The sequence below is a fragment of the Calidris pugnax genome, unplaced genomic scaffold (genome assembly GCF_001431845.1).
Source record: "Calidris pugnax isolate Ruff unplaced genomic scaffold, ASM143184v1 scaffold118, whole genome shotgun sequence".
Classification (NCBI taxonomy): Eukaryota; Metazoa; Chordata; class Aves; order Charadriiformes; family Scolopacidae; genus Calidris; species Calidris pugnax.
In genome coordinates, this window is record NW_015090855.1 from 4,818,769 (window position 1) to 4,838,652 (window position 19,884).

General features: G+C 50.5%; 1 protein-coding gene across 1 annotated transcript; it reads left to right on the forward strand.

Annotated features, from left to right (window-relative positions):
- Positions 1-6: 6 nt before the first annotated feature.
- RBM38 (RNA binding motif protein 38) lies at positions 7-16,160 on the forward strand. The gene is made up of 4 exons (XM_014943768.1): positions 7-362; positions 922-1,045; positions 1,655-1,709; positions 14,691-16,160. Exons 1-4 carry the CDS (start codon positions 195-197, stop codon positions 14,989-14,991), a joined length of 648 nt encoding a protein of 215 aa, XP_014799254.1. The 5' UTR covers positions 7-194; the 3' UTR covers positions 14,992-16,160.
- The last annotated feature ends 3,724 nt before the right edge of the window (positions 16,161-19,884 follow it).

Sequence of the window (19,884 nt, forward strand, 5' to 3'; positions counted from 1 at the left end):
GCGCCGCCGCCCGCGCTCCCGGCACAAAGCGCGGCCATGAGCCGGCTGTGAGGGTGCCCCCCCCCCCAACCCCGGGAGCTCAGCCGCCTGCTCCGCTGCCTTCGGCCGGGGCTCGGAGCCGGGGGGGCGTTCGGGGGGGTGTTTGTTGCCGTCGCGGGGTGGATGCCGGCGGGGTCCGGCCGCGCCCGGCCACCATGCACACCGTGCAGAAGGACACCACCTTCACCAAGATCTTCGTCGGGGGGCTGCCCTACCACACCACCGACTCCTCCCTCAGGAAGTACTTCGAGGTCTTCGGGGACATCGAGGAGGCGGTGGTGATCACCGACCGGCAGACGGGCAAATCCCGGGGATACGGCTTCGTAAGTGCCGCTCTGTGTGTGTGTGTGTGTGTCTGTGGCCCCCGGCCCCGCTTTCCCACCGACGCGGTGATGGGCGGCGGGGGCTGGTCTCAACCCCCACCTCGACCCGCCCCGGGAAGGGGGCTGGCGGCGGGGGTCCCGGCAGGAAAGACGCCCCCCCCATCCCCCGGTGCCGGCCGGGGTCGTGCCCTGCGTTTCAGTATCTCCTTCCTCCGCTCCCCCCGCCCGGTTGGTTTGCGGGTTTCCGCGATGCCCTGGGGCTCCGCATCCCCTGGGGCTCCGCTGCTGCGGGGAGTTTGGGGACCGGCTCCACCGACCCCCTAAAAAAGCCCTCGGGAAGGAGGTGGGAGGGCGAGGGTGAGCGGCTGGCGGTAGCCCAGAGGAGTCCCTTGGCGAGGGGGGAGCCCTCTCTCTCTTCTCCCGTCCCCGTCTCGCTGGGCACCAAGCGGAGTTTAGCTCCGGATTCAAAATAGAATGATAAATAAACTCCGCTTTAGTGCCCGTGGCTGGAGTGTTTACGAAGGGCCGTTGCTACAAACAAGGCTGTGCTGGGTTCCAGGTGACCATGGCAGACAGAGCTGCGGCTGAAAGGGCGTGCAAAGACCCCAACCCCATCATCGATGGCAGGAAAGCAAATGTCAACCTGGCGTATTTGGGAGCAAAACCAAGGAGTATTCAAACTGGTGAGGCATCCCGGAGATCCCGTCTCTCTCTATTAGAATAACTTGCAAGACGAGGAAGCCAGTTACTGGGGCTGGATTCACCTGATCTGATGATGTGTGCTTATCCCTCACAGTGCTCATTGTTGGCTGAGGACACTGTTGCCCAGTTACCTCTGCCCAGTCTTCTCACTCCTACCTGTTACACCAGCGTTAGGCATCTTAAGTTTGCATAACTTATATTAAAGCCATTTTCTTCTGTGGTTCATCTTTCTTCCTGTTATTCTTTTTGTTACATCGGTGTTAACAGTAAGGTCCATTTCATCATTCTGCCCCGTGGTTTAATGACCACAGTGCCCGGTGTGTAAAATAAGGCATTATACCCCATTGCCTCTTCAATAACAGCACTTTCACACTGTTCTTTAGTCTGAATTCCCATCTGCTCCTCGTGCATATCACAGACGCATATTAAAATTAACTTGCTTCTAAATGGGGCTTTGAATTTGCTCACATGCATAGCAGATGAAATTTCATGTATGTGCGGTCTGAGGTGTAATTATCCATGTATATTACAAGATGAATATTACAATGGCTGACATTCATTAATATTTCTTTTTTCTGAACGCCTTTTAGGTTTTACCATAGGTGTGCAGCAGCTACATCCAGCCTTCATTCAGAGACCCTTCGGGTAAGTGGAGATGTTTCTTAACAGTCTCTTTGAAATCGAATTCGTGAATCAACTTCCTCATTATTTAAAATGCATGAAAAAAGCCTCAGCGGTCAAGAGTGGACAGTTTCAACAGCTGTTGTTAGTGTTTAGAATACTTTATTTCTGGTGAAGGTTTCAGAAGTTTTGTGCATTTGTCAGCTTTAATGTAATTCCCAAAGATCCTCCTTTATCCTCAGTAAATCTTAGTCATAATAAACCCAGTGCATTGCTTGCTGCTTTGCCAGCTTCAAGAATTCACAAGAATTCAAATAAATGGAAAATAGTTTCTCTATTATAGTACTTAAGGTGTCAAAACAATTAAGCAAATTCTGTTCTCATGTTTCTCAAATAAGATCTTCTGCTTCCTCTGTGCCGTTTCCCACATAATCATGCATAGGATACAGTTTTATTCTAGAAAACAAATTGCATTGGAAACAAAGTCTGTTACTTAATGAAAGTAACATTAGGTCAAAAATTGATTTTGGACAGATGTTATACAAGGCTTGAATAGTCTGCAAAAGTGGGCTTTTGTCTGCTGTTTTCAATAGCTTATACCATCCCTGCTCGGTTAGAAAAGTCCTCTTTTTATACATCTAATAGGATCTGGCAGCTGCTCGGCAAAAGACAAGTGTGCTTCACGAGAACAATAGTGACTGTCATACTGCCTTCATTTAACTGTTTAATGATTGATGCAGTTCTTTTTTTACACCGTTTCAGAAAGTGAATATTGATAGGGTTTTTTATTATTATTTTCTAAGAGCATTAAGAAAGTAGGTGCATTTTTTAAATCTTTTGAGCACTGCTCTGTTGTGGTTTTTGTGTGACTCTAATATAAATAGATGGGATTTTGGCCTTTGTCAACAGAAATACTTCATCCCTTTCCTGCTCTCTGCTCATGGTTTTTTTTTGGGGTGGGTTTACTTGGTTTTGTTTTGTGTTTTTTTTTTTTTAAAGAAAAAAATAATCTCCTAACAACAAAACAGAAACTTTCGCTCCTCTGCCCTCATGGATGCAGTTGCCAACTGCCTGGGTAATCTCATTCCAGCGAGTTTATGGATGTAAGAGACTGTGTTGCCACAATAGTGCACGCCCAGTGTACGTGTGCTGTGTACGGTTCAAACACGCCGGTTTTCATAAGCGGTTACGGCTCTGTTGGAAAGACTCGAAGAACATCTGTCATGAAATGAAGAGTCCCTTTTTTTTTGGGTTGGTTTTTTTTTTTTGTTTTTTGGTGCAAGAGCCACAGTCGTCTACGTAGACAAGATGCTCCTTTTTAACAGCTCTCCTTGCACGGGAGCTACAAGAGCTTTCTTACCCCCCAGAGCAGCGGTGCATTCGAGATGTGAACCCCAGAGGCTTTCCAAATTGCACGGGAGGGCACGAGAGAAGTTGACGATAAAACCAGTCTGTGTTAGGAGTTTTTTTCCACAGGCGCTACCAGAGGAGAACAAAAGGGTGAAGCACGTTAAACTCCTCGTGTTGGCAGGAGTTGCCGGCGCACGCCCGCTCCTCCTGCAGATAATCTGCTGTTCCTGTGGGTGCCGTTCCTACCCAGCAGCCGCAGCCCTGCAGCTCTGGAAAATGTAGGGTTTTTTTTTTTTCTTTTTGAACAGTTTGCTTTTAGTTTTGCGTAGAGAGGAGTGTGGGATCGACTGACGACACGTTCCTTGTGATCTAGACAGTTACTGTTCCAGTTCTTAGGCATTGGTTTCATCATTAAACCAGCAGAGCTGCAGTTAGCACATGCAGAGAGCGCCATAAATTATTTATCAGTTGCCAAGAGACAAGAACCAGGAGACTGGAGGGTTGGAGCGAGGGGATTATATATCATTATTTGCAAGCATCAGTAAACAAGAATTTCATTGCATTGAGTCATTGCTGGAGCAGAATGACTGAAAATGGGAGTTTGGCAAAATGGGAAGCCCTTTACCTGAGCACCACGGACTGGGGCTGCTCTGTGGCTTCTGAGCAGAGCATCAGGTGCTCAGTCAAGCAACCGGGCTTGGCTGCCAGCTCCCTCTTTGTCTCCTCAGTAGACCAACAAAATTAAGAGCCTGCCAGGCTCCACGCTTGCATTCCCTTGAACCCACGATTTCCTTGGCCTTCTGTGGGATTTGAGGATAGACGAGGAGTTTTTTGGGATCTGTCTGTCTCTGGAAGCTTCATCAAGTTGCTGTTGTTGGTTTGCTCGGCGTGGTGTGGAGCGGATCCTGCCCTGCCCTGTGTGGAGCTCGGTGGCTCTCCTGCTCTGCTGGTGGAGCAGGACGTCACAGGTTCTCCCTCCTGCAGTTCCTGCCCCTGCAAAGTGTTTGTGCCCAGGGGCTGGCCTGCGCTTTCCAAAAGATGATTGTTACAGGATATGGGGTACGAGGTACACGAGCTGGACTTGACGAGGAAGAAATGAATGAAGAACCTGTTAACTGCTAGGCAGTGCAGTAAGAGCAAGCCAATCACTCATCTTCCCGCTATCGAGCCACAAAACGCTGGTTTTGGTGAAACCTGAATTGAATGGAAACTATGAAAATTACTCAAACATCAGCGAGGATTATTTATAAACTGAAGGCTTCCCCCCCCCAGCCCCAGGCACCCCAATGCAGCTGTAAATATTGCCGGGGGTATGCGGAACAGAAAGAGAAACCATGAGGAGCCTCTGTCCTTCCTCCTGCCGTCCTGGTGGGGCAGGCACTCGCCGGGCAGACAGCGCGGAGTCGGTAGTAAATCCTGTTTTGAAGAGCAGTCTCTAGATTTTTCGTAACCGGAGATCTTCACAGCGATGGGAGGCCAAAGGATGTGCCGTGTCAGGGTGACTCAGTGGCTCCCGAGTTTGGGGAAGCAGCGTTAGGCCTGGGGGCTCAGCCCTGCAGCTTACAGACACCTTGCTTGGAGGCAGCTGGCAATGCCACAGCCTGTCCCAGCAGCTACCGGCCAGCACCGAGCTGGGTGTACATGACCAGAGAGTGGGGAGACCCCCTCTCCCCCAGTGGAGCTCTCTCTGACTGCAGCACTGTCCCTTTTTAAGAAATTTCGAGAAACACCTGAGACTTCTTGGAAGCTGCTAGGCGCAACTGTGTAGACCACTTGGCCAGGAGCACGTGGCGATGTGGCAGAGCTGCTTGGTGCCCCCGTCTTGGCCCCCTCCTCTGGGATGCCAGCTCTCGAGACAGGCTTGAGGCTGTGCAGGGAACGGGGATTCCCTGGTTCTCCTCTTCCCAGCCGTGCTCGCTGCTCTGGACGGAGCAGCGTATGGCAGATGCATTCCTGTGGCGGTGCCTCAGCGAAGGAGCTATCTGTGTGGGAGATCTACCAGTGACTGAGCTGTTGGAAACATCTCGCTGTCTCTTGCAGTAGGATCCAGCTCTTTCCATATCTGCGCATGGGATGTTGCTGCTCCAGAGACCCCACTGCCCATCCATCAGTAGTTGCTTATTTTGGTGGCCCCCGTGACTCTGGCCCACACTTGGTCTCAGGCAGCATTGGAAAGAGTTAAATCTCTTTTTGAGTTTGAAATTTCACGCATTGATGCTGCTGCAGTTAGGAAGTGAAGAAAGTCCCTCTTTGTGTCAGCCCACCCTCTCTCGCAGCTGTTTATCCTTAAAACTTCTCTATTGGGTTAAAAATAAAAGGAAACACACTTTCATCGTTTCTGTGGTTATGCTTATAAAGCGGCACACGCTGGCCTGGCCCTGCTCAGCCCTGCTCAGCCGGTGTCCCCTGTGCCTGCCTCCCTGGGGCATCCCTTACCCAAAGCCGGCCGGCAGCCGAACCCCAGCCCGCTCGGCCCCCGTGGGGACGGCGCTCCCGGCACCTGTTGGTTATCCTCTGCCAACAACATGAAAGCTTTTGGGGGGGATTTCCTAAGAAACATTCAAATCCATTTTCCAAACGGCTTCAGCTGCTAGTTCTCGGGCACGGCTACTGCTACTGAGACCAAATGTTTGCCAGTCAGAAAGAGCTCCTTTAAATTTTTTTTTTTTTTTTAAGAGTAGGCATGTATCCATAAGATTGGATGGCTTTGCAGATTTTCCTGAGCATCTACTTCAAGGTGGCAAATGCTGGTGTCAGTCCCAAGGGCTTTGGTACGTGATTCCTTTTGCTTTTGGGCATGATGTGCTCGTGTCCTGCATCTAGTGTAGGCCTGTGGAACGATACAAAAGGAGAGCACGGTCTGCTATACGGACCTTACACTTGGCTACCTCGTCGTCGTGCCAAGCTCAAGGCAGTGGTAGACCTTTTGCAGGGGATAGAGTGTGGGTGAGGGATTCCAGTGCAGGACCTGGGTGTGATGAGAGCCAGGCTGAGCTGGCTCTAGCTTTGTCTTTACAGCACACCACTCAAGTTGTGCCGTCTTTTCTGCATGATTCCATTGCCTTGGGTGGATTTGCTCCTCATCCCTCCCACCACGAGAGCAGCCGCCCTGGCAGCCGAGACCTCGGTGCTTTTCCCTCGTTGCAGGAGCTGGGGAGCAGAGTTCTCCCGTTCTGTTCTGGCTGGTCCCACGTGGTCCCAGTGCGGAGGATTCGTGCACGCACCAGGATTTTCAGAGCAGTCCAGCTTGTTCTTGATCTCATCTTTCCTTTGCGCAGCTGTTGGCATCCTGGTCCCTAACTCTGTAGTGTTAAACACATGCCCAGTGATTCGAATGATAAATGCAGCTCTGGCTGGCCTGCCTCTGAGCTGAGGACACCAGCGAGGGAACGAGACAGTTGTTGTGCTGATAATTTGGTAGCAAGGACACCGGGTCACTTCTAAATATGACTTACATGAAGAGCTTGTTCCCCACAGATGGGAGCAAGCTACATACCAAAGCTAAATATACTCTATGATCACAAAAGACGAAAAGTCGTGGACCTCGGAGTTAAACCCAGTCTCCTATTTCTCGGTCTCTAAACCCTGTAAACAGGATCGTGCTGTCCCCTGCCATTTCCCTGTCACCAGCTTTGAGCGTTTCAGCTCTCCTATGCCATGGCTGAGCTGCTGCCCGCTCTGCTCCAGGGAAAGCCACGCAGGGGGGGCTGGCTCACTGCTCCCCTGGGGTCCCACCTTGTGGGGAAGCATGGAGAGAGATGTCTTAGAAGCTATAGGTCAATGGAAGCACAACTGGCAGCAGAGATCGCTGAAACGCTGAAGATGGAATTTCGTTCTTGGCTTAAAAATTATTTGTTTTATCAGTGTAGGTTTTCTTTTCTCAAAAAGAGAGATTTAATTGCTTCTTCCATAGCTAAAGTGTTCTACTTCAAAATACTTCATCTATCCAAGAAAGAGTTTTTGATAAATGAAATGTGCAGATGCTTTTAATTAAAAGTCAGTGGAAAGGATCATATGTAAAGAAAGAAAGTCTGTTAAAAAATGGAACCAGTTGAAAGTAGTCAGTTGAATATATATTATGCCAAAGCTTGTCAGGTACTTGAGAAGACTTTAGCTATGTTTCTGCAGCCTTTGGGTTTCTCTAAATTGCAGAAGAAAATTGGAAAGCTTAGTTAAAAGCAGAATTCCTGGGGCTTCCTGGGTTAATCTGTCAGAGCCTCTGGTTTTCCTCCTGTGTGGACAGGATGACTCCAGCATCCAGAAGGAGTCGGGCTCCTGTAGTGTGCTCCGGTGAAGCATTTTCTGTTTCTTCTGTCCGTTTGTTTCTGGTTTGGCTGTGCTGATAACTGGAAAGGGGAGGGGTTTTTCCTTCTCTGGGTAGCCGACTAGTTGCGGATAAACTTCCATGTGGCTTTTTCCTTGGTGCCAGATGGCTCTTGTTTCAGGCAGATGTTATCTCCTGCTACCTGAGTGTTTTTCAGCCTGCTTCTCCAAAACTATTTTTGGTCTGGCCCAACATGCCTTTGTTTTTTTTTTCTTTTTCCTTAGGGTGTGGGGGAAGCAAGATGCAAAGGATAAAGCTGTGAATTGTTGAGCCTGGTGAACTCGTGGTGGAGCTCAGTGTGTTGATCTCAGGGTCTTGGTTAAGCTGAGAAAAGGGATTAGGTCTTTGTGGGAAGATGTACTCTCATCTTTGGTCTGCAACCTCCTTTTTTTTTTTTTTTTCCCTTTTTTTTTTTTGGGTTTTTTCCCCCCCACCTCTGCAATCTGTCAGAGCCTCTGGTTTTCCTCCTGTGTGGACAGGATGACTCCAGCATCCAGAAGGAGTCGGGCTCCTGTAGTGTGCTCCGGTGAAGCATTTTCTGTTTCTTCTGTCCGTTTGTTTCTGGTTTGGCTGTGCTGATAACTGGAAAGGGGAGGGGTTTTTCCTTCTCTGGGTAGCCGACTAGTTGCGGATAAACTTCCATGTGGCTTTTTCCTTGGTGCCAGATGGCTCTTGTTTCAGGCAGATGTTATCTCCTGCTACCTGAGTGTTTTTCAGCCTGCTTCTCCAAAACTATTTTTGGTCTGGCCCAACATGCCTTTGTTTTTTTTTTCTTTTTCCTTAGGGTGTGGGGGAAGCAAGATGCAAAGGATAAAGCTGTGAATTGTTGAGCCTGTTGAACTCGTGGTGGAGCTCAGTGTGTTGATCTCAGGGTCTTGGTTAAGCTGAGAAAAGGGATTAGGTCTTTGTGGGAAGATGTACTCTCATCTTTGGTCTGCAACCCCTTTTTTTTTTTTTTTTCCCTTCTATTTCTTTGGGTTTTTTCCCCCACACCTCTGCACCAGCAACTGGGGAAGTTGTAGATGGCATTTCTTTTTACTTGTTTCTGTGGAATCCACCTTCCTCTACTATGGGCCATTAGTCTCTTGCATCACGAGGTCAAGATGTGCTAACACTGTGAAATGAGGACGTTGCTGATCTATGATAGGTTCTCAGCTTCTGCAGTGTGTCCGGTTCCTTAAATTTTTTGTCTTCTGCCAAAATGAAAACAAATTGAAATCATGGGTTGCTCTTGCACCCTAAGTTAGCATTTGTATTTCTTGAGCAATGGTTTCGGTAGGCTCAGCAACCAGCAGAGGTTATTACCGAATCCTGTAATACAATCACATCTTCTCTTGTGCTGATTCCAGCCTGGGACGGTGTGTTGTGGCAGGTTGTTCATTGGTGATTGCCACCAGTGTGGTGATGTCTGGTCCCAAGAAAGAAGTACCCAGTCGTGTATCTGTTTGCACAGGCTGCTGTGTAAATCTTCCCAGAGGAAGATGAGTAGAAAACGAACAGGCAAATCAGTTACAAGATAAGCAGAAATTGGGTTGGTTGGTTTGCTATTATGTATTTGTGTCACATTGTAGTAGGGGAGGTTAAATACTGTACCATGGAGCTGCAGAGTTCATCCTTGTCTTACTTCAAGCTGGCTGATGAGGCAGAAGCCATTGACATTTCAATGCATGTTTAAATCAGCTTTAGCAGGGACGTTTCAGGATTCAGAGGTTTGTCATGTCAGTGGTTTGAAGACCAGCCCACGTCAGTGAAAGCTGATGGATGATGGAGTGGTTGGGGCACAATGAATGTCCTGATCTGGACCAAAGTGTTGGTGGATAAACTCCATGAGATCTCCTCCAGGAGCAAGAGTCCTTGTTGGGAGGCAGGGACTGACCTGGCCGTGCTCCAGTCCGTAGCCCCCTCCTCCTCGTGGATGGATTTGAAAACAGGGGCTGAACTTCTCATGTTTCTGCAGCCTGTCACTGTGGATGGGGCCCGTATGATACGTATTGCCAAGCTTGACACCACTCCACACGGGTTTACTTAAAGTGGCTCCATGAGGTGAGTGCTTGCTGGCTTGGGAGTGTCCTTCAGGAATGATATTCTTGGGGCATGATTTACATCAGGATGTGCCTGTGCATCACCAGTGCCAAGGTGGTGGTGTGGCATTGCTCATGCAAGTGTAGAGCTCCTGGAGTGCTGCTGCTGTCCTCAGGGTTGCTGGGGTGTGCTTCCCACAGGAGCTCCTGCCCACTCTTAAACCCACTTCAAAATACATTTTCAAATTTGTCATCCAGGCTGTGGTTGGAGGTGTTGCTTCACCAGAGGTAGTTGTCACGTTGCTGTCACAGTCTGCTGTGGCAATGCTCAGCTCGTTCTGCAGCACCACCTACCAAGTGAAGCCTTCACCCCCTGCCATCACGTGTTGTGGCAGTGTGGGTGTCCCTGTAGCAGCTAACGGGTCAACTCTAGTGGAAATGGAGGCCAAATTCCTGGGGTCAAATGCCAGAATTTGTGCCTTCGCTGGCAGACACAAAGGGCTCTGTTTCTATTATTCTTGAAGGAATAAAAGGCTGGTCGTGGCGGTGGCATTTGTGTGCTGATCTCTGTGAGGCTGCCAAGAGCCCTGTGCCCCTCCTTGTTTCCCAAGGGTTTGTGTGATGCTGTGTCCCTCTTGGCAGAGGGTTGCAGTTGTCTCCCACCTGTCCAGAAGCAGCAAAAGCAGCTCCTGACATGGCTGGCAGAGCTTGAGGACATCAGGAGCTCCTGCCATGCTGCTCTCCCAGACCTGTGCAGCTTGCAGGTGCTGCTCATGGATCGTGTATAGGAAGTTCTGCAGGATAGGGGAGAGCTGAGAAGGTTAGGTGTAAACCTGATCTAAAATAATAAAATATCTAAAGTGTCTCCGAGATGAACTCTGCCAGATAGAGCTGTGGATGAGGGAGAGGGCTTCAGTACATCATTCCTCTTCCTTGCCATTGGGAAGGGGTTTGGGACATTCGGCCTTCTGACTTGTCCTTTCCTCTTGGATGCCCTTGGGGTTGCTGCTCCCCACCGTGCAGCTCGCCCCCGGCATCCCTGTTGCTGCGATGGGGACAGCTGGGTGACAGCAAGTTTTACAAGGTCCACTCTTCCAGCAGGCGGCACCTCCCAGGAGCCAAGAGCACTGGCAGCCTCCAGCCTTACCTGATGCATTCGAGCGTCTCCACCCAGGACTGCACCAAACCCAGGCTGCTTTTGTTCTGTCCTTCGCATTTTGCACAGCAAAAGCAGAAGCCGAGTCGGCGTCTCCTCTGCCAACGGCTCCGTAACCATCTCTTTTGTTCTGTGTCTTGCAATTTTGGCTCCCGGGGCAGCGTGGCGTCGTGCCACGTAGTTAGGAACGTGGGCTAGTGTGGCAGTCCTGCACCGCGACGGTCCTCCCGAGTCCCTCCTGCGGCCACCGCCGGCTCTAGACTTAGGTTTGACCATGCTTGTTGTGTTTTTGTGGCCTTTGCCCATGATTAATCGTAACACCGTAAGCATCTCGTATGTTTCCTGCTCACAGGATGACTTTGACGTGTGGTGATGATGGCTGATCACTTGGTTGATGTTTTATAATCACATTGTGTGGATTGTAGATGAAGTTCTCTTCTGGCTGGCAGGGCCTATCCTGGGGGATGGAGGAAGGGAAAGGCATCTTAAAACACAGATGTGACTCATTCTGTAGAAATTCACATTAGAGTTCACTGATTCCTAGAAAAAGAACTCCAGAAGAGCTTTTTTTTTTCTGGGGAAAAAAAATATGGAGGGGGGGAGAAATATTTTGAGACCTTCTGTAGATGCTAAGTGTAGCCAACAGAGAACTTCATCGTACTGCACTGGTGGTGTGGGGTTTTTTGTAGCTGCAAGACATCACGGTGACCTTACTTTGGGTTGTGTGTTTTGTTTCAATCAATGTGTTGCCATCTCTCTGCCTAACTCAAAAGTCCAAACTGCATAATGCCTTGATTGAAATTTCTAGCTAAATTATTAAAAGCCTGCAGGCCAAAAGAACCTTCTCTTTTACAGAGAAGCAGATTCTGGAGTTGCTGAGTGTGATTTTCTAGTGCAGTAAACTGTGGCGTGTGATGTGCACTTGTGTATGCATTGGGCTGGTGGGATGTATTTCTGGAAACGGAGTACAGAAATACTTATTGTCGTCTTAGCTAATGGTGCTTTTTATTCAAAGCAGCTTGAAGAGCTGGAATTTTTCCTTGCTGAGCAAAACAGTAGTGCAGGGTGTTGTGGATTTGCTGTCTCCGGAGCACACCATGGGAGCTGCGATGGAGGAGCTGTGTACGTGAAAGCAAAGCCGATATGTGGAGTTTCTTGGGGCCAAGTTGGGAGCCTGTGCTTGCCCCAACGATCCCACACGTGGCCACGTCCTCCCCGTGGGGTCTGCCAGCTCCAAAGAGCAGTTGGGTGGCAGCAAGGGACGTTGGAGGGTGACCCATGGAGCTACTACGACAGGGTGACACTCAGGCTGGGTTGCTTGGAGACTCTTGGACTGTGCTCCTGGTCATTCTGCAGGCTCAGGCTGGATGCCTGTGTGCAGGAAAAGTGCAGGTTTCTCCTCTGCTTCTGCTGCTGGGTGTTTCGTTTTTAGTGAGCCCTGAGCGTGAGGATTTTTTTTATTGTGTTTGTGCAGTGGTTTTAAGTTTATCAAGCCCTGGAGTAGCAGGAGGTCCAGTAGTGGGACACCTGCAGGGAGAAGCGACGGGCAGGGAGAGCATCCCTCTCCAGTCTGGGATGCAGGTTGTTGTCCAAGCTGCTGGTGTTGGAGGGGGCAGAGCAAGAGGTGTTGGGGGGCTCTGCTCAACCAAGGGTTGTCTGGGCCAGTGTCTGGGGGAGCAGCCTTTCCCCAGACCCTGACAGGCCAAGTGAGCAGTGTCACACCTCTGCAGTATTTAAAACAAAACAACCCCCCTCAGTGACCAAGTGTGAGGAACCTCTGGGTTGGGGTTAGGCCTGGCTCCTTGGAAGATACGAGTGTGCAACGTTAGGAGCTCTTGGTCCATAAGCTCCAGCTCCGATTCAGCCATGAGGCCTCAGTTTAGGTCAGAGCGAAGCCAAAAGGGACTCGATGAATTTCTGCCACCTCATCTCGTTCTCGTTGGTCACAAGGCGGGTATTGGGTACGGTGCATTTATGGACTGAAGGGCTGTGAGGTCCCTCTCTCTGCACTACGCCGGGGGTGGCTCTGGCCTCTGGAGATGGTCTTGCACTGAACCAGCCAAAGGTTGAGGTGCTGCTCTCCACCATCCATCCTTCTCCCTGGTGCCGCTCCTCTGTGGGCGGCCTTGTTCTGTCTGAGGACCCTGGTTTCGGAGGCAGAGGCACTTTGTTGGGGGGAGGAGAACAATCGTTCTCTCATCATGCAAATTGCCTCAAGAAAAACCAAAGTGCATATGTGAGTGAGAAGAAGAGAGAAAACTCATTTCAGATGAGCACTTGTTTTAGAGAAGCCTTTCTCCTGCCCAAAGAGTGGGTTAAACCACCCAGTGCTGGTTGTGAATCAAACGGGAACAACCCCATAACTGCTGGCTATGGGGAACCAGCCCCAGGTGGACCCCAGTATGGTGTAGGTGGTAGCTGAGACCTAGGATGGACGCTCGGGTGGAATGTGGGCAGCCAGTCCCCCATCCAGCAGAAGTTTCCAGTCCCTGGTTGCAGGTCCTTGTCAAGCACCAGAGCACCAGGTCCCACTGATGGTGTTTCCAACCTGGAGATCAGGTGGACGAGTGGGCAAGACATCCTCTTCCCGAGCAGCTGAGCTTGGCGTTGCAGAGCAGTTCAGGCACATACAATCCTGTGGCTTGTGAAAAGCCTGTGGGAGGCTTTTAAAAGTGGTTGTGTTTGAAAATGTGCTGTCACACACATCCACACAGAAATCCCCAAAATATTTAAATCTGCACAAGCTCTTTGCAGAGTTTTACCTTGGGTTTTGTTTGTTTGTTTGTTTGCTGAAATGCATCGTGTTTTGGGGCAGGGTGGACTCTCTGGAGGGGGGCTTTTGGTTCATCGTGTTCAACCAGCAGCCGGCCAAAGGGGACCTTCCCACAGCGCCCGCTTCTTGGTGCACGTGGCTCTGATCTTCCAGCGGCCATGTGCCCTTGGCTGGTGCCAGTCTGCACACCCCAATTTCTCAAAGAAGCCCCAAATCTGCCAAGCCTTCACACGATGGAGCTCTGCTGCCGAGGGCTGGGCTGCAGATGTTGGTTGTGCTCCGTGGTTGCATGTGCAAGTGTCCATGGCCCGTGGCAGTTTGGATGGACCTAAACCTTCATGTTTGCACAGTTTTTTCTCTTGTTTGAGTCCTGACTTGTTGTGGGCACTTTGGAAAATCCAACCTTTCATTTTGCTGCTTTTTGGGGTTGTTTTTCTTTCTTCCTCATTAGCAGTTTTTAGCAAATGAGTGGGCAATCCTGCATTAATCATCTCCAGGATCTTTCAGTCTGTGGACTTCAGTTGACTGTGGTGGTGTTAAATTCCTCTCAGCATCACGGCTACCTCGGGGCAGGGGCTGGTGAAAAGCAATGCTTTAGGACCTGCTTCACAAGGGCAGAGGCCATGCTGGGGCCGCCTGGCCACAGAGCTCGTGGTCACACGAGCCTCGCTGCCGGGCCAGGGGCTTCTGGCACAGTCACTGCTGAGGAGTGTTACTTGGAGGAAGAAAACCAGGATTAATATCTCATGTTTTACACCAAACACGCTGTAGCATTGCCCTAAACATCCAGTGTTATGGAAACACTGGTTCAAATGTGCAGTACCTGATAACAGCTTACAAACTGGAAGGGCCTTGTGGGGGACAGTGGTCACCTGGTGGTGGTGGGACACTACCCTGATGGGACAAGCAGAGGAGTGACCCAGTGTCCCCGGTGCCAGAGGTACCTCATGGGGGGTGTGTGTCCTCAGGAGCCTCTACCAGGATTTGGGTGGTAGGGGAGTGTGGACCTGGAAGATACAGGACACAGCGAGGCTGCCAGTACAGGCAGGGCACATGGGGGCCAGGGAGATAGGGCGAGCCTGTTGGACAGGGGCTGTGTCACTGCTGTTCAAGGAGGTTATTTTGGGGACCAGAAGCCTGGATAGTGGGAGATACAAGACATGGAGACCAGAGTGTGTGTCTGTTCTTGCGGTCCATGCTTCACCTTGCACTACTTCCACCCTTGGGGTCTAGGAGTGGTTTGCTTTTTGTTCCCTCCACCCCAAGCAGCGCCATGCCTGGAGGGCAGCACCGTTTCTCTGGCTGATGCACATGAATCTGAAGGGGGGGACACAAGGAGGGACCCCAGCCCCTCGCTGACTCTCTCCCTTTGCCTCCACAGACTCACGCCTCACTATGTTTACCCCCAAGCCATCATCCAGCCCAGCGTGGTCATCCCTACCCCTGTGCAGTCCATCACCTCTCCCTACATCGACTACACCGCCGCCAGCCAAGCCTATTCCCAGTACACCACCGCTGCCTATGACCAGTACCCCTACGCTGCCTCCCCCGCTGCCGGATTCGTGGGATATGGCTACACGGGGGCAGTCCAGCCCCCCATCACCGCCAGCAACCCCGCGGCGCCCGCCACCGCCTTCGTGCAGTACCAGCCCCAGCAGCTGCAGCCCGACCGCATGCAGTGAGGGCTCTGCCCACGCCTTCGCCACCCACCTAGGACAATCTTTTACAGTGGAAGGATATGACTAGGACAGCAAAAGCAACAAAAAAACCAAACCAATAAAGAAAAAAAAAAAACACAAAACAAAAAAAAAAAGGAAAAAAAAATACTCACCCCACCCTTTTATCCCCTTTACGTAGGTGCATATCAATACCTAAGCTATTTATAGTGTTAAGGGCGAACCCAAACCCTTGCAGTCTGACTGTGCTCATGAAAATGGACTTCTGGTAAGTTGGTGGTTTTTATTTTTTTTTTTTTTCTCAATCTGGACAGATTTTGTCTTGAAGATGTTCTAGAAGTGACTGAAATGTTTCACGGGAAAACTACAGATTCTTGCACACATCGCGGTCTGCTTCCATCACCCGTCGGTCGTCTTTCCGGCCCTCCCCTGTCAGCCCTCCCCTCCTCATCAAACCTGCACTCCTCTTAATTACTGTTGAGGTACAGAGGTACTCGGAGAACATGGAAAAAAGCAATCTTATTTTTTGGTTGTACAAAAACTTTGTAATACTCAGAGATGCCTTACAGAAAAAAAAAAAAAGAAAAAGAAAAACTATTTTTTAATATTTATTGCGATTTTATTCGCATGAGCTGTGAATTGCAGACGGAAGAATAGTAGTAAGTATCTGCCTTGTTTAATTCTCATTTTACTAAATTATTGTATGTAGGTAAAAGTTCTTAAGTAATTGCTGAATCACTTCAACATGCAAAAGGGAATATTGGCTTGAAGGAGAGCAGAATATTCCTTTAGTCAACGCACTGTACTATTTTCTTATTGTAATTGTTACTCTGTTAAGATTATCTCAAATTTAGGTATATTTTTAAATGCAAAAAACCAACCAAGAATACCGAACATTTTGTCTACTTTGGTAGATCTTTTGTTACGATGCTGCAACCTATGGAGACATTTACAGTATTTATGTAAAAGAGATTTGGGGCTGTTGGCCAGCGAAGCTTAGGAGAATATCGTGAGTGGAACAAAAGAGACAAAGGTGTTATGTCACTGAACAAATGGGTAAACGTAACCTTTTTATGCCTATAATCCAACAGCCAAATAAAGGACGAGAACAGATGATGTAAGTTAAGTGCATTTCTACAAAGAACAGCAATAAACTATTTTAACTTTTAAAATTATTCGATACTGTATGGTACCGTGTTTGCTCGGCTGGAGTCCAGTAGGGAGTACTTTCAAATTGGCCAGATCTGGCTGCACTTGGGCTTCCCCCGTGAGCGTGCTGGGGGGTGGGAGCAGTGGGGACGTGTGTCCTGGGGTGCAGCAGCAGGAGCCCCTGCTGCCATCCTCACCCAGCTCTGCCTCGCACGGGCGTTGTGTGGGCACAGCCCTCCCTTCCAGCATGTCCCAGGCACTGTTACTCGCTCTGCACGTCCCGAGTCATCCATAGCTCTTGGCACCTTGGGGTTTTTGAGCCCCTGGAGCATCACACCAGAGCTGTGTGGTCCCCAGTGCTTGTGCCCAGCACCGGGCACTTGCTCACACCCAGGCTGTGCAGAGCAGGGGGTATAAAGTGCTACGGTGGAAACGGGGACGCTTGAGATCTCAGATCTTACCCCAGAATCCTCAGGATATCTCTGTCCTTCTGCTATTTGCTTAGAATAAGTGTTTTTTCCTAAATTGAATCCATCCAAAAGCGAATGGTCTGCTAAAGCCCTGTCCCAGTTAAGGGATCTCGGATCCAGCAGGCAGTGGTGAGTCACCCCTGAGCCTCCTTTGCTTTACTCGGCCGCATAGGACTTTCCCTCACTGATTTGCTTTAGAAATTTGGTTCTCAGATTTCGACCATTACAAACTGTGAATATCAGCTTTTAAAAGTGAATAAAAATATCCTATTTGCATGTGCTAATTATCTAGTTCATCTCTGTGAAGGTTACAGCCAGGAAGCCCCTTTGGTACCAATGTACAGTGCTGTTCAGAAGGTGGTGATGATGGTTAAAGCCATCCTTGGGGGCAGTAGGATGGAAGCAGAGGGGTTCAGTGCTGTGTCTCATCAATGGATGAACTGAAAGGCACACAGTGGGCACATCTAACGTCATCAGTAGGCCCCAGAGTAAACAGCCCATCTCAATGAATGGAAACAGCTCATTCCTTCCTTGCTTATATTGCGTGAGAATGCAGGTCCTGGTGGGGCTCTTTGTCCTGCCCAGGGTTTTGCTTACAACCGTGCGGGTGACATTTATTTCCTTTTTAAGTAATTAGTTTCTGGATATGGCTGTGGGGCTGCCAAAGGAGTAAGAGCTGAGCGCCGCATCCAGCCCAGCCCTGGAGCACAGCCTGGCCCGAGGAACCTGCCTTTGAAGTACTATCGGGGCTGGAGATTATTCAGCAATTCTTCTTTCTCCCTGTCAAGAGTCTTTCCGAGGAGGAGGGAGAGAGGGGAGGATTTTGGAGGCGGGTGAGGGTTCCGGGAATGCTGTGGTGCCCGTCCCCAGGCAGTGCTCCTGCCTGTCCTCCCGCACTGATGGACCTCGGCCTGTGCCTTCACCCAGGACCTGTGTCTCCCCAGGTCCACAGGAAGACCGAGGCCTCCAAAGATTAATTTGTCACTGAAAAAAAAACCAAACCAACAAACCAAACCCCAAATGTCTGGCGCGTTTTAAAGTGAAAAGAGTGATGCTTTTCCATTTAGCTGACTCTAAGTTCCTGAAAAGTGGCCAAAGCTGCCGGGAAGCGAGGGTGCAGGCGGCGCTGAGCGGCCTCCTCCGCCCGGCACCCAGCCCATCGCTGCCGAGCGCCATTCCTGCATCCCGCTCCATTTTGCTCCAGGCTCATTTTTGAGAAACAACCACATCAAAACAACAGCCCGACCTGCTGCCTTCCTGGTTGCGAAAACACAACTGTGAAATTGTGGCCGGGCAGGATAATAATGATTAATAATAAATAGAAGCTGTCCAGCCTCTCTGGTGGAAGTGGGTTTTAGGAGGGCAGGTGCTGAGGGAAGCCTGTGGCCCCCAAACAAGGAGCCCAAGCAGTTCCTTGGCCCAGGAACTAGGCTGGGAAAGTGGGATGAGCCCAAGGGGTTGTCTGTTGGAGGGATAAGAGTTGAACTCAGTGTGTGAGCAGCGGGGTGCAGATGGGAGGCAGTGGCTGCCTGGCTCCTGGCTGGTCAGAGTAGCACAGAGCAATTGCTTAAAAACATAATTATTATTTTTTCTTTTTTTGTACACATTGCTTGACGGAGCATCCTCTTTCACCTGCATCATGTGCCTTATGTTGTCCTGGGACAAAGTGATCTCACTGAGCAGCTCAGCTCTGCTCCGGGCAGACGGGAGCTGGGGGTGGGCACAGGCTGGGGAGTCATGGTGCCATAGCAAGAGCTCTGGTGTGGCACCACACAGACCCAGGGGCACAGTGAGGGCTTGGATGGTTTTGGCAGGGCAGCCCCCTGCATGGCACAGGTTCCTGGGGTTGGGAGCAGCCACGGGGTCCGGACTTTGCCCTGGGCACATCACCTGGTCCAGGCCACCTCCCAGCAGCTGTGCCCACATGCCCAGTCATTTGCATCACAGATTCAAATCTTTTTTTTTTTTTTTTATTTTTTCTTAGGAAACCATCACACCGGGACTGTCAGGGTGAGCTTTGGCTTGTGTGGGCTGGAGCACGTGCAGCCCTGTCTGCTCTCATGGGGAACCATCACCGTTAAGTGCCGGTGCTGGGGGCCTGGCCGTGGCCTGGATGTGCCATGGGGCAGCTTCTCATCGCCTCCCTTCCCAGCCCAGAGCCAGCCCCGTGCCCAGGCTGCCTGTGGAGCTTGGTGGCTGGACCCTCCCCACCTGCCCACCATGGGAAGGGGATGGCTCAGGTGAGATTTCTGCCCTTTCCAGCCCCTGCCTTGTCCTGGGGTGTCCCCTCTCATGGGGGCACCTCTAAGGGCTGTGCTGCCAGCAGCCACCCAAATCTGCTGGTGATAAGGGGCAGGGGGGCACCGAGCCCACATCTCTGCAGTGCTCACCCCGTCTTATCTGGCTGAGACACTTGGGGAGCCCCACAAGCTCCCATTGGTGTCCAGGGCTCTACAGTGGCACCCCCCCAGCCGGTGGCCATCCCCAGGAGGGAATGCTGGGGGTAGTGGGGGCACTGCCAGCCCCCGCAGCCCAGCTCCCACAGCTAACGAGCCCCAGCGCCAAAACTTAACGGCTGAGAGGGAAAGGCCGAGCGCAGGATTTATTTGCATAGTGACTGGGCTGCTGTTGGCTCTTACCCTTTCAAATAAAGTTCACAGCAAAATGTTTTTACCCCCCCCCCTCACATACAGGGAATGCTAACAGCATCCTTTTTTTTTTTTTTTTTTCTCCGCCCGGCACCCAGCCCATCGCTGCCGAGCGCCATTCCTGCATCCCGCTCCATTTTGCTCCAGGCTCATTTTTGAGAAACAACCACATCAAAACAACAGCCCGACCTGCTGCCTTCCTGGTTGCGAAAACACAACTGTGAAATTGTGGCCGGGCAGGATAATAATGATTAATAATAAATAGAAGCTGTCCAGCCTCTCTGGTGGAAGTGGGTTTTAGGAGGGCAGGTGCTGAGGGAAGCCTGTGGCCCCCAAACAAGGAGCCCAAGCAGTTCCTTGGCCCAGGAACTAGGCTGGGAAAGTGGGATGAGCCCAAGGGGTTGTCTGTTGGAGGGATAAGAGTTGAACTCAGTGTGTGAGCAGCGGGGTGCAGATGGGAGGCAGTGGCTGCCTGGCTCCTGGCTGGTCAGAGTAGCACAGAGCAATTGCTTAAAAACATAATTATTATTTTTTCTTTTTTTGTACACATTGCTTGACGGAGCATCCTCTTTCACCTGCATCATGTGCCTTATGTTGTCCTGGGACAAAGTGATCTCACTGAGCAGCTCAGC

Coding starts and splice junctions, on each gene's coding strand:
- RBM38 (XM_014943768.1), top strand. CDS start 195: ATGCACACCGTGCAGAAGGACACCACCTTCACCAAGATCTTCGTCGGG. Junction 363..921: donor AATCCCGGGGATACGGCTTC/GTAAGTGCCGCT, acceptor GCTGGGTTCCAG/GTGACCATGGCAGACAGAGC. Junction 1,710..14,690: donor TTCATTCAGAGACCCTTCGG/GTAAGTGGAGAT, acceptor TTGCCTCCACAG/ACTCACGCCTCACTATGTTT.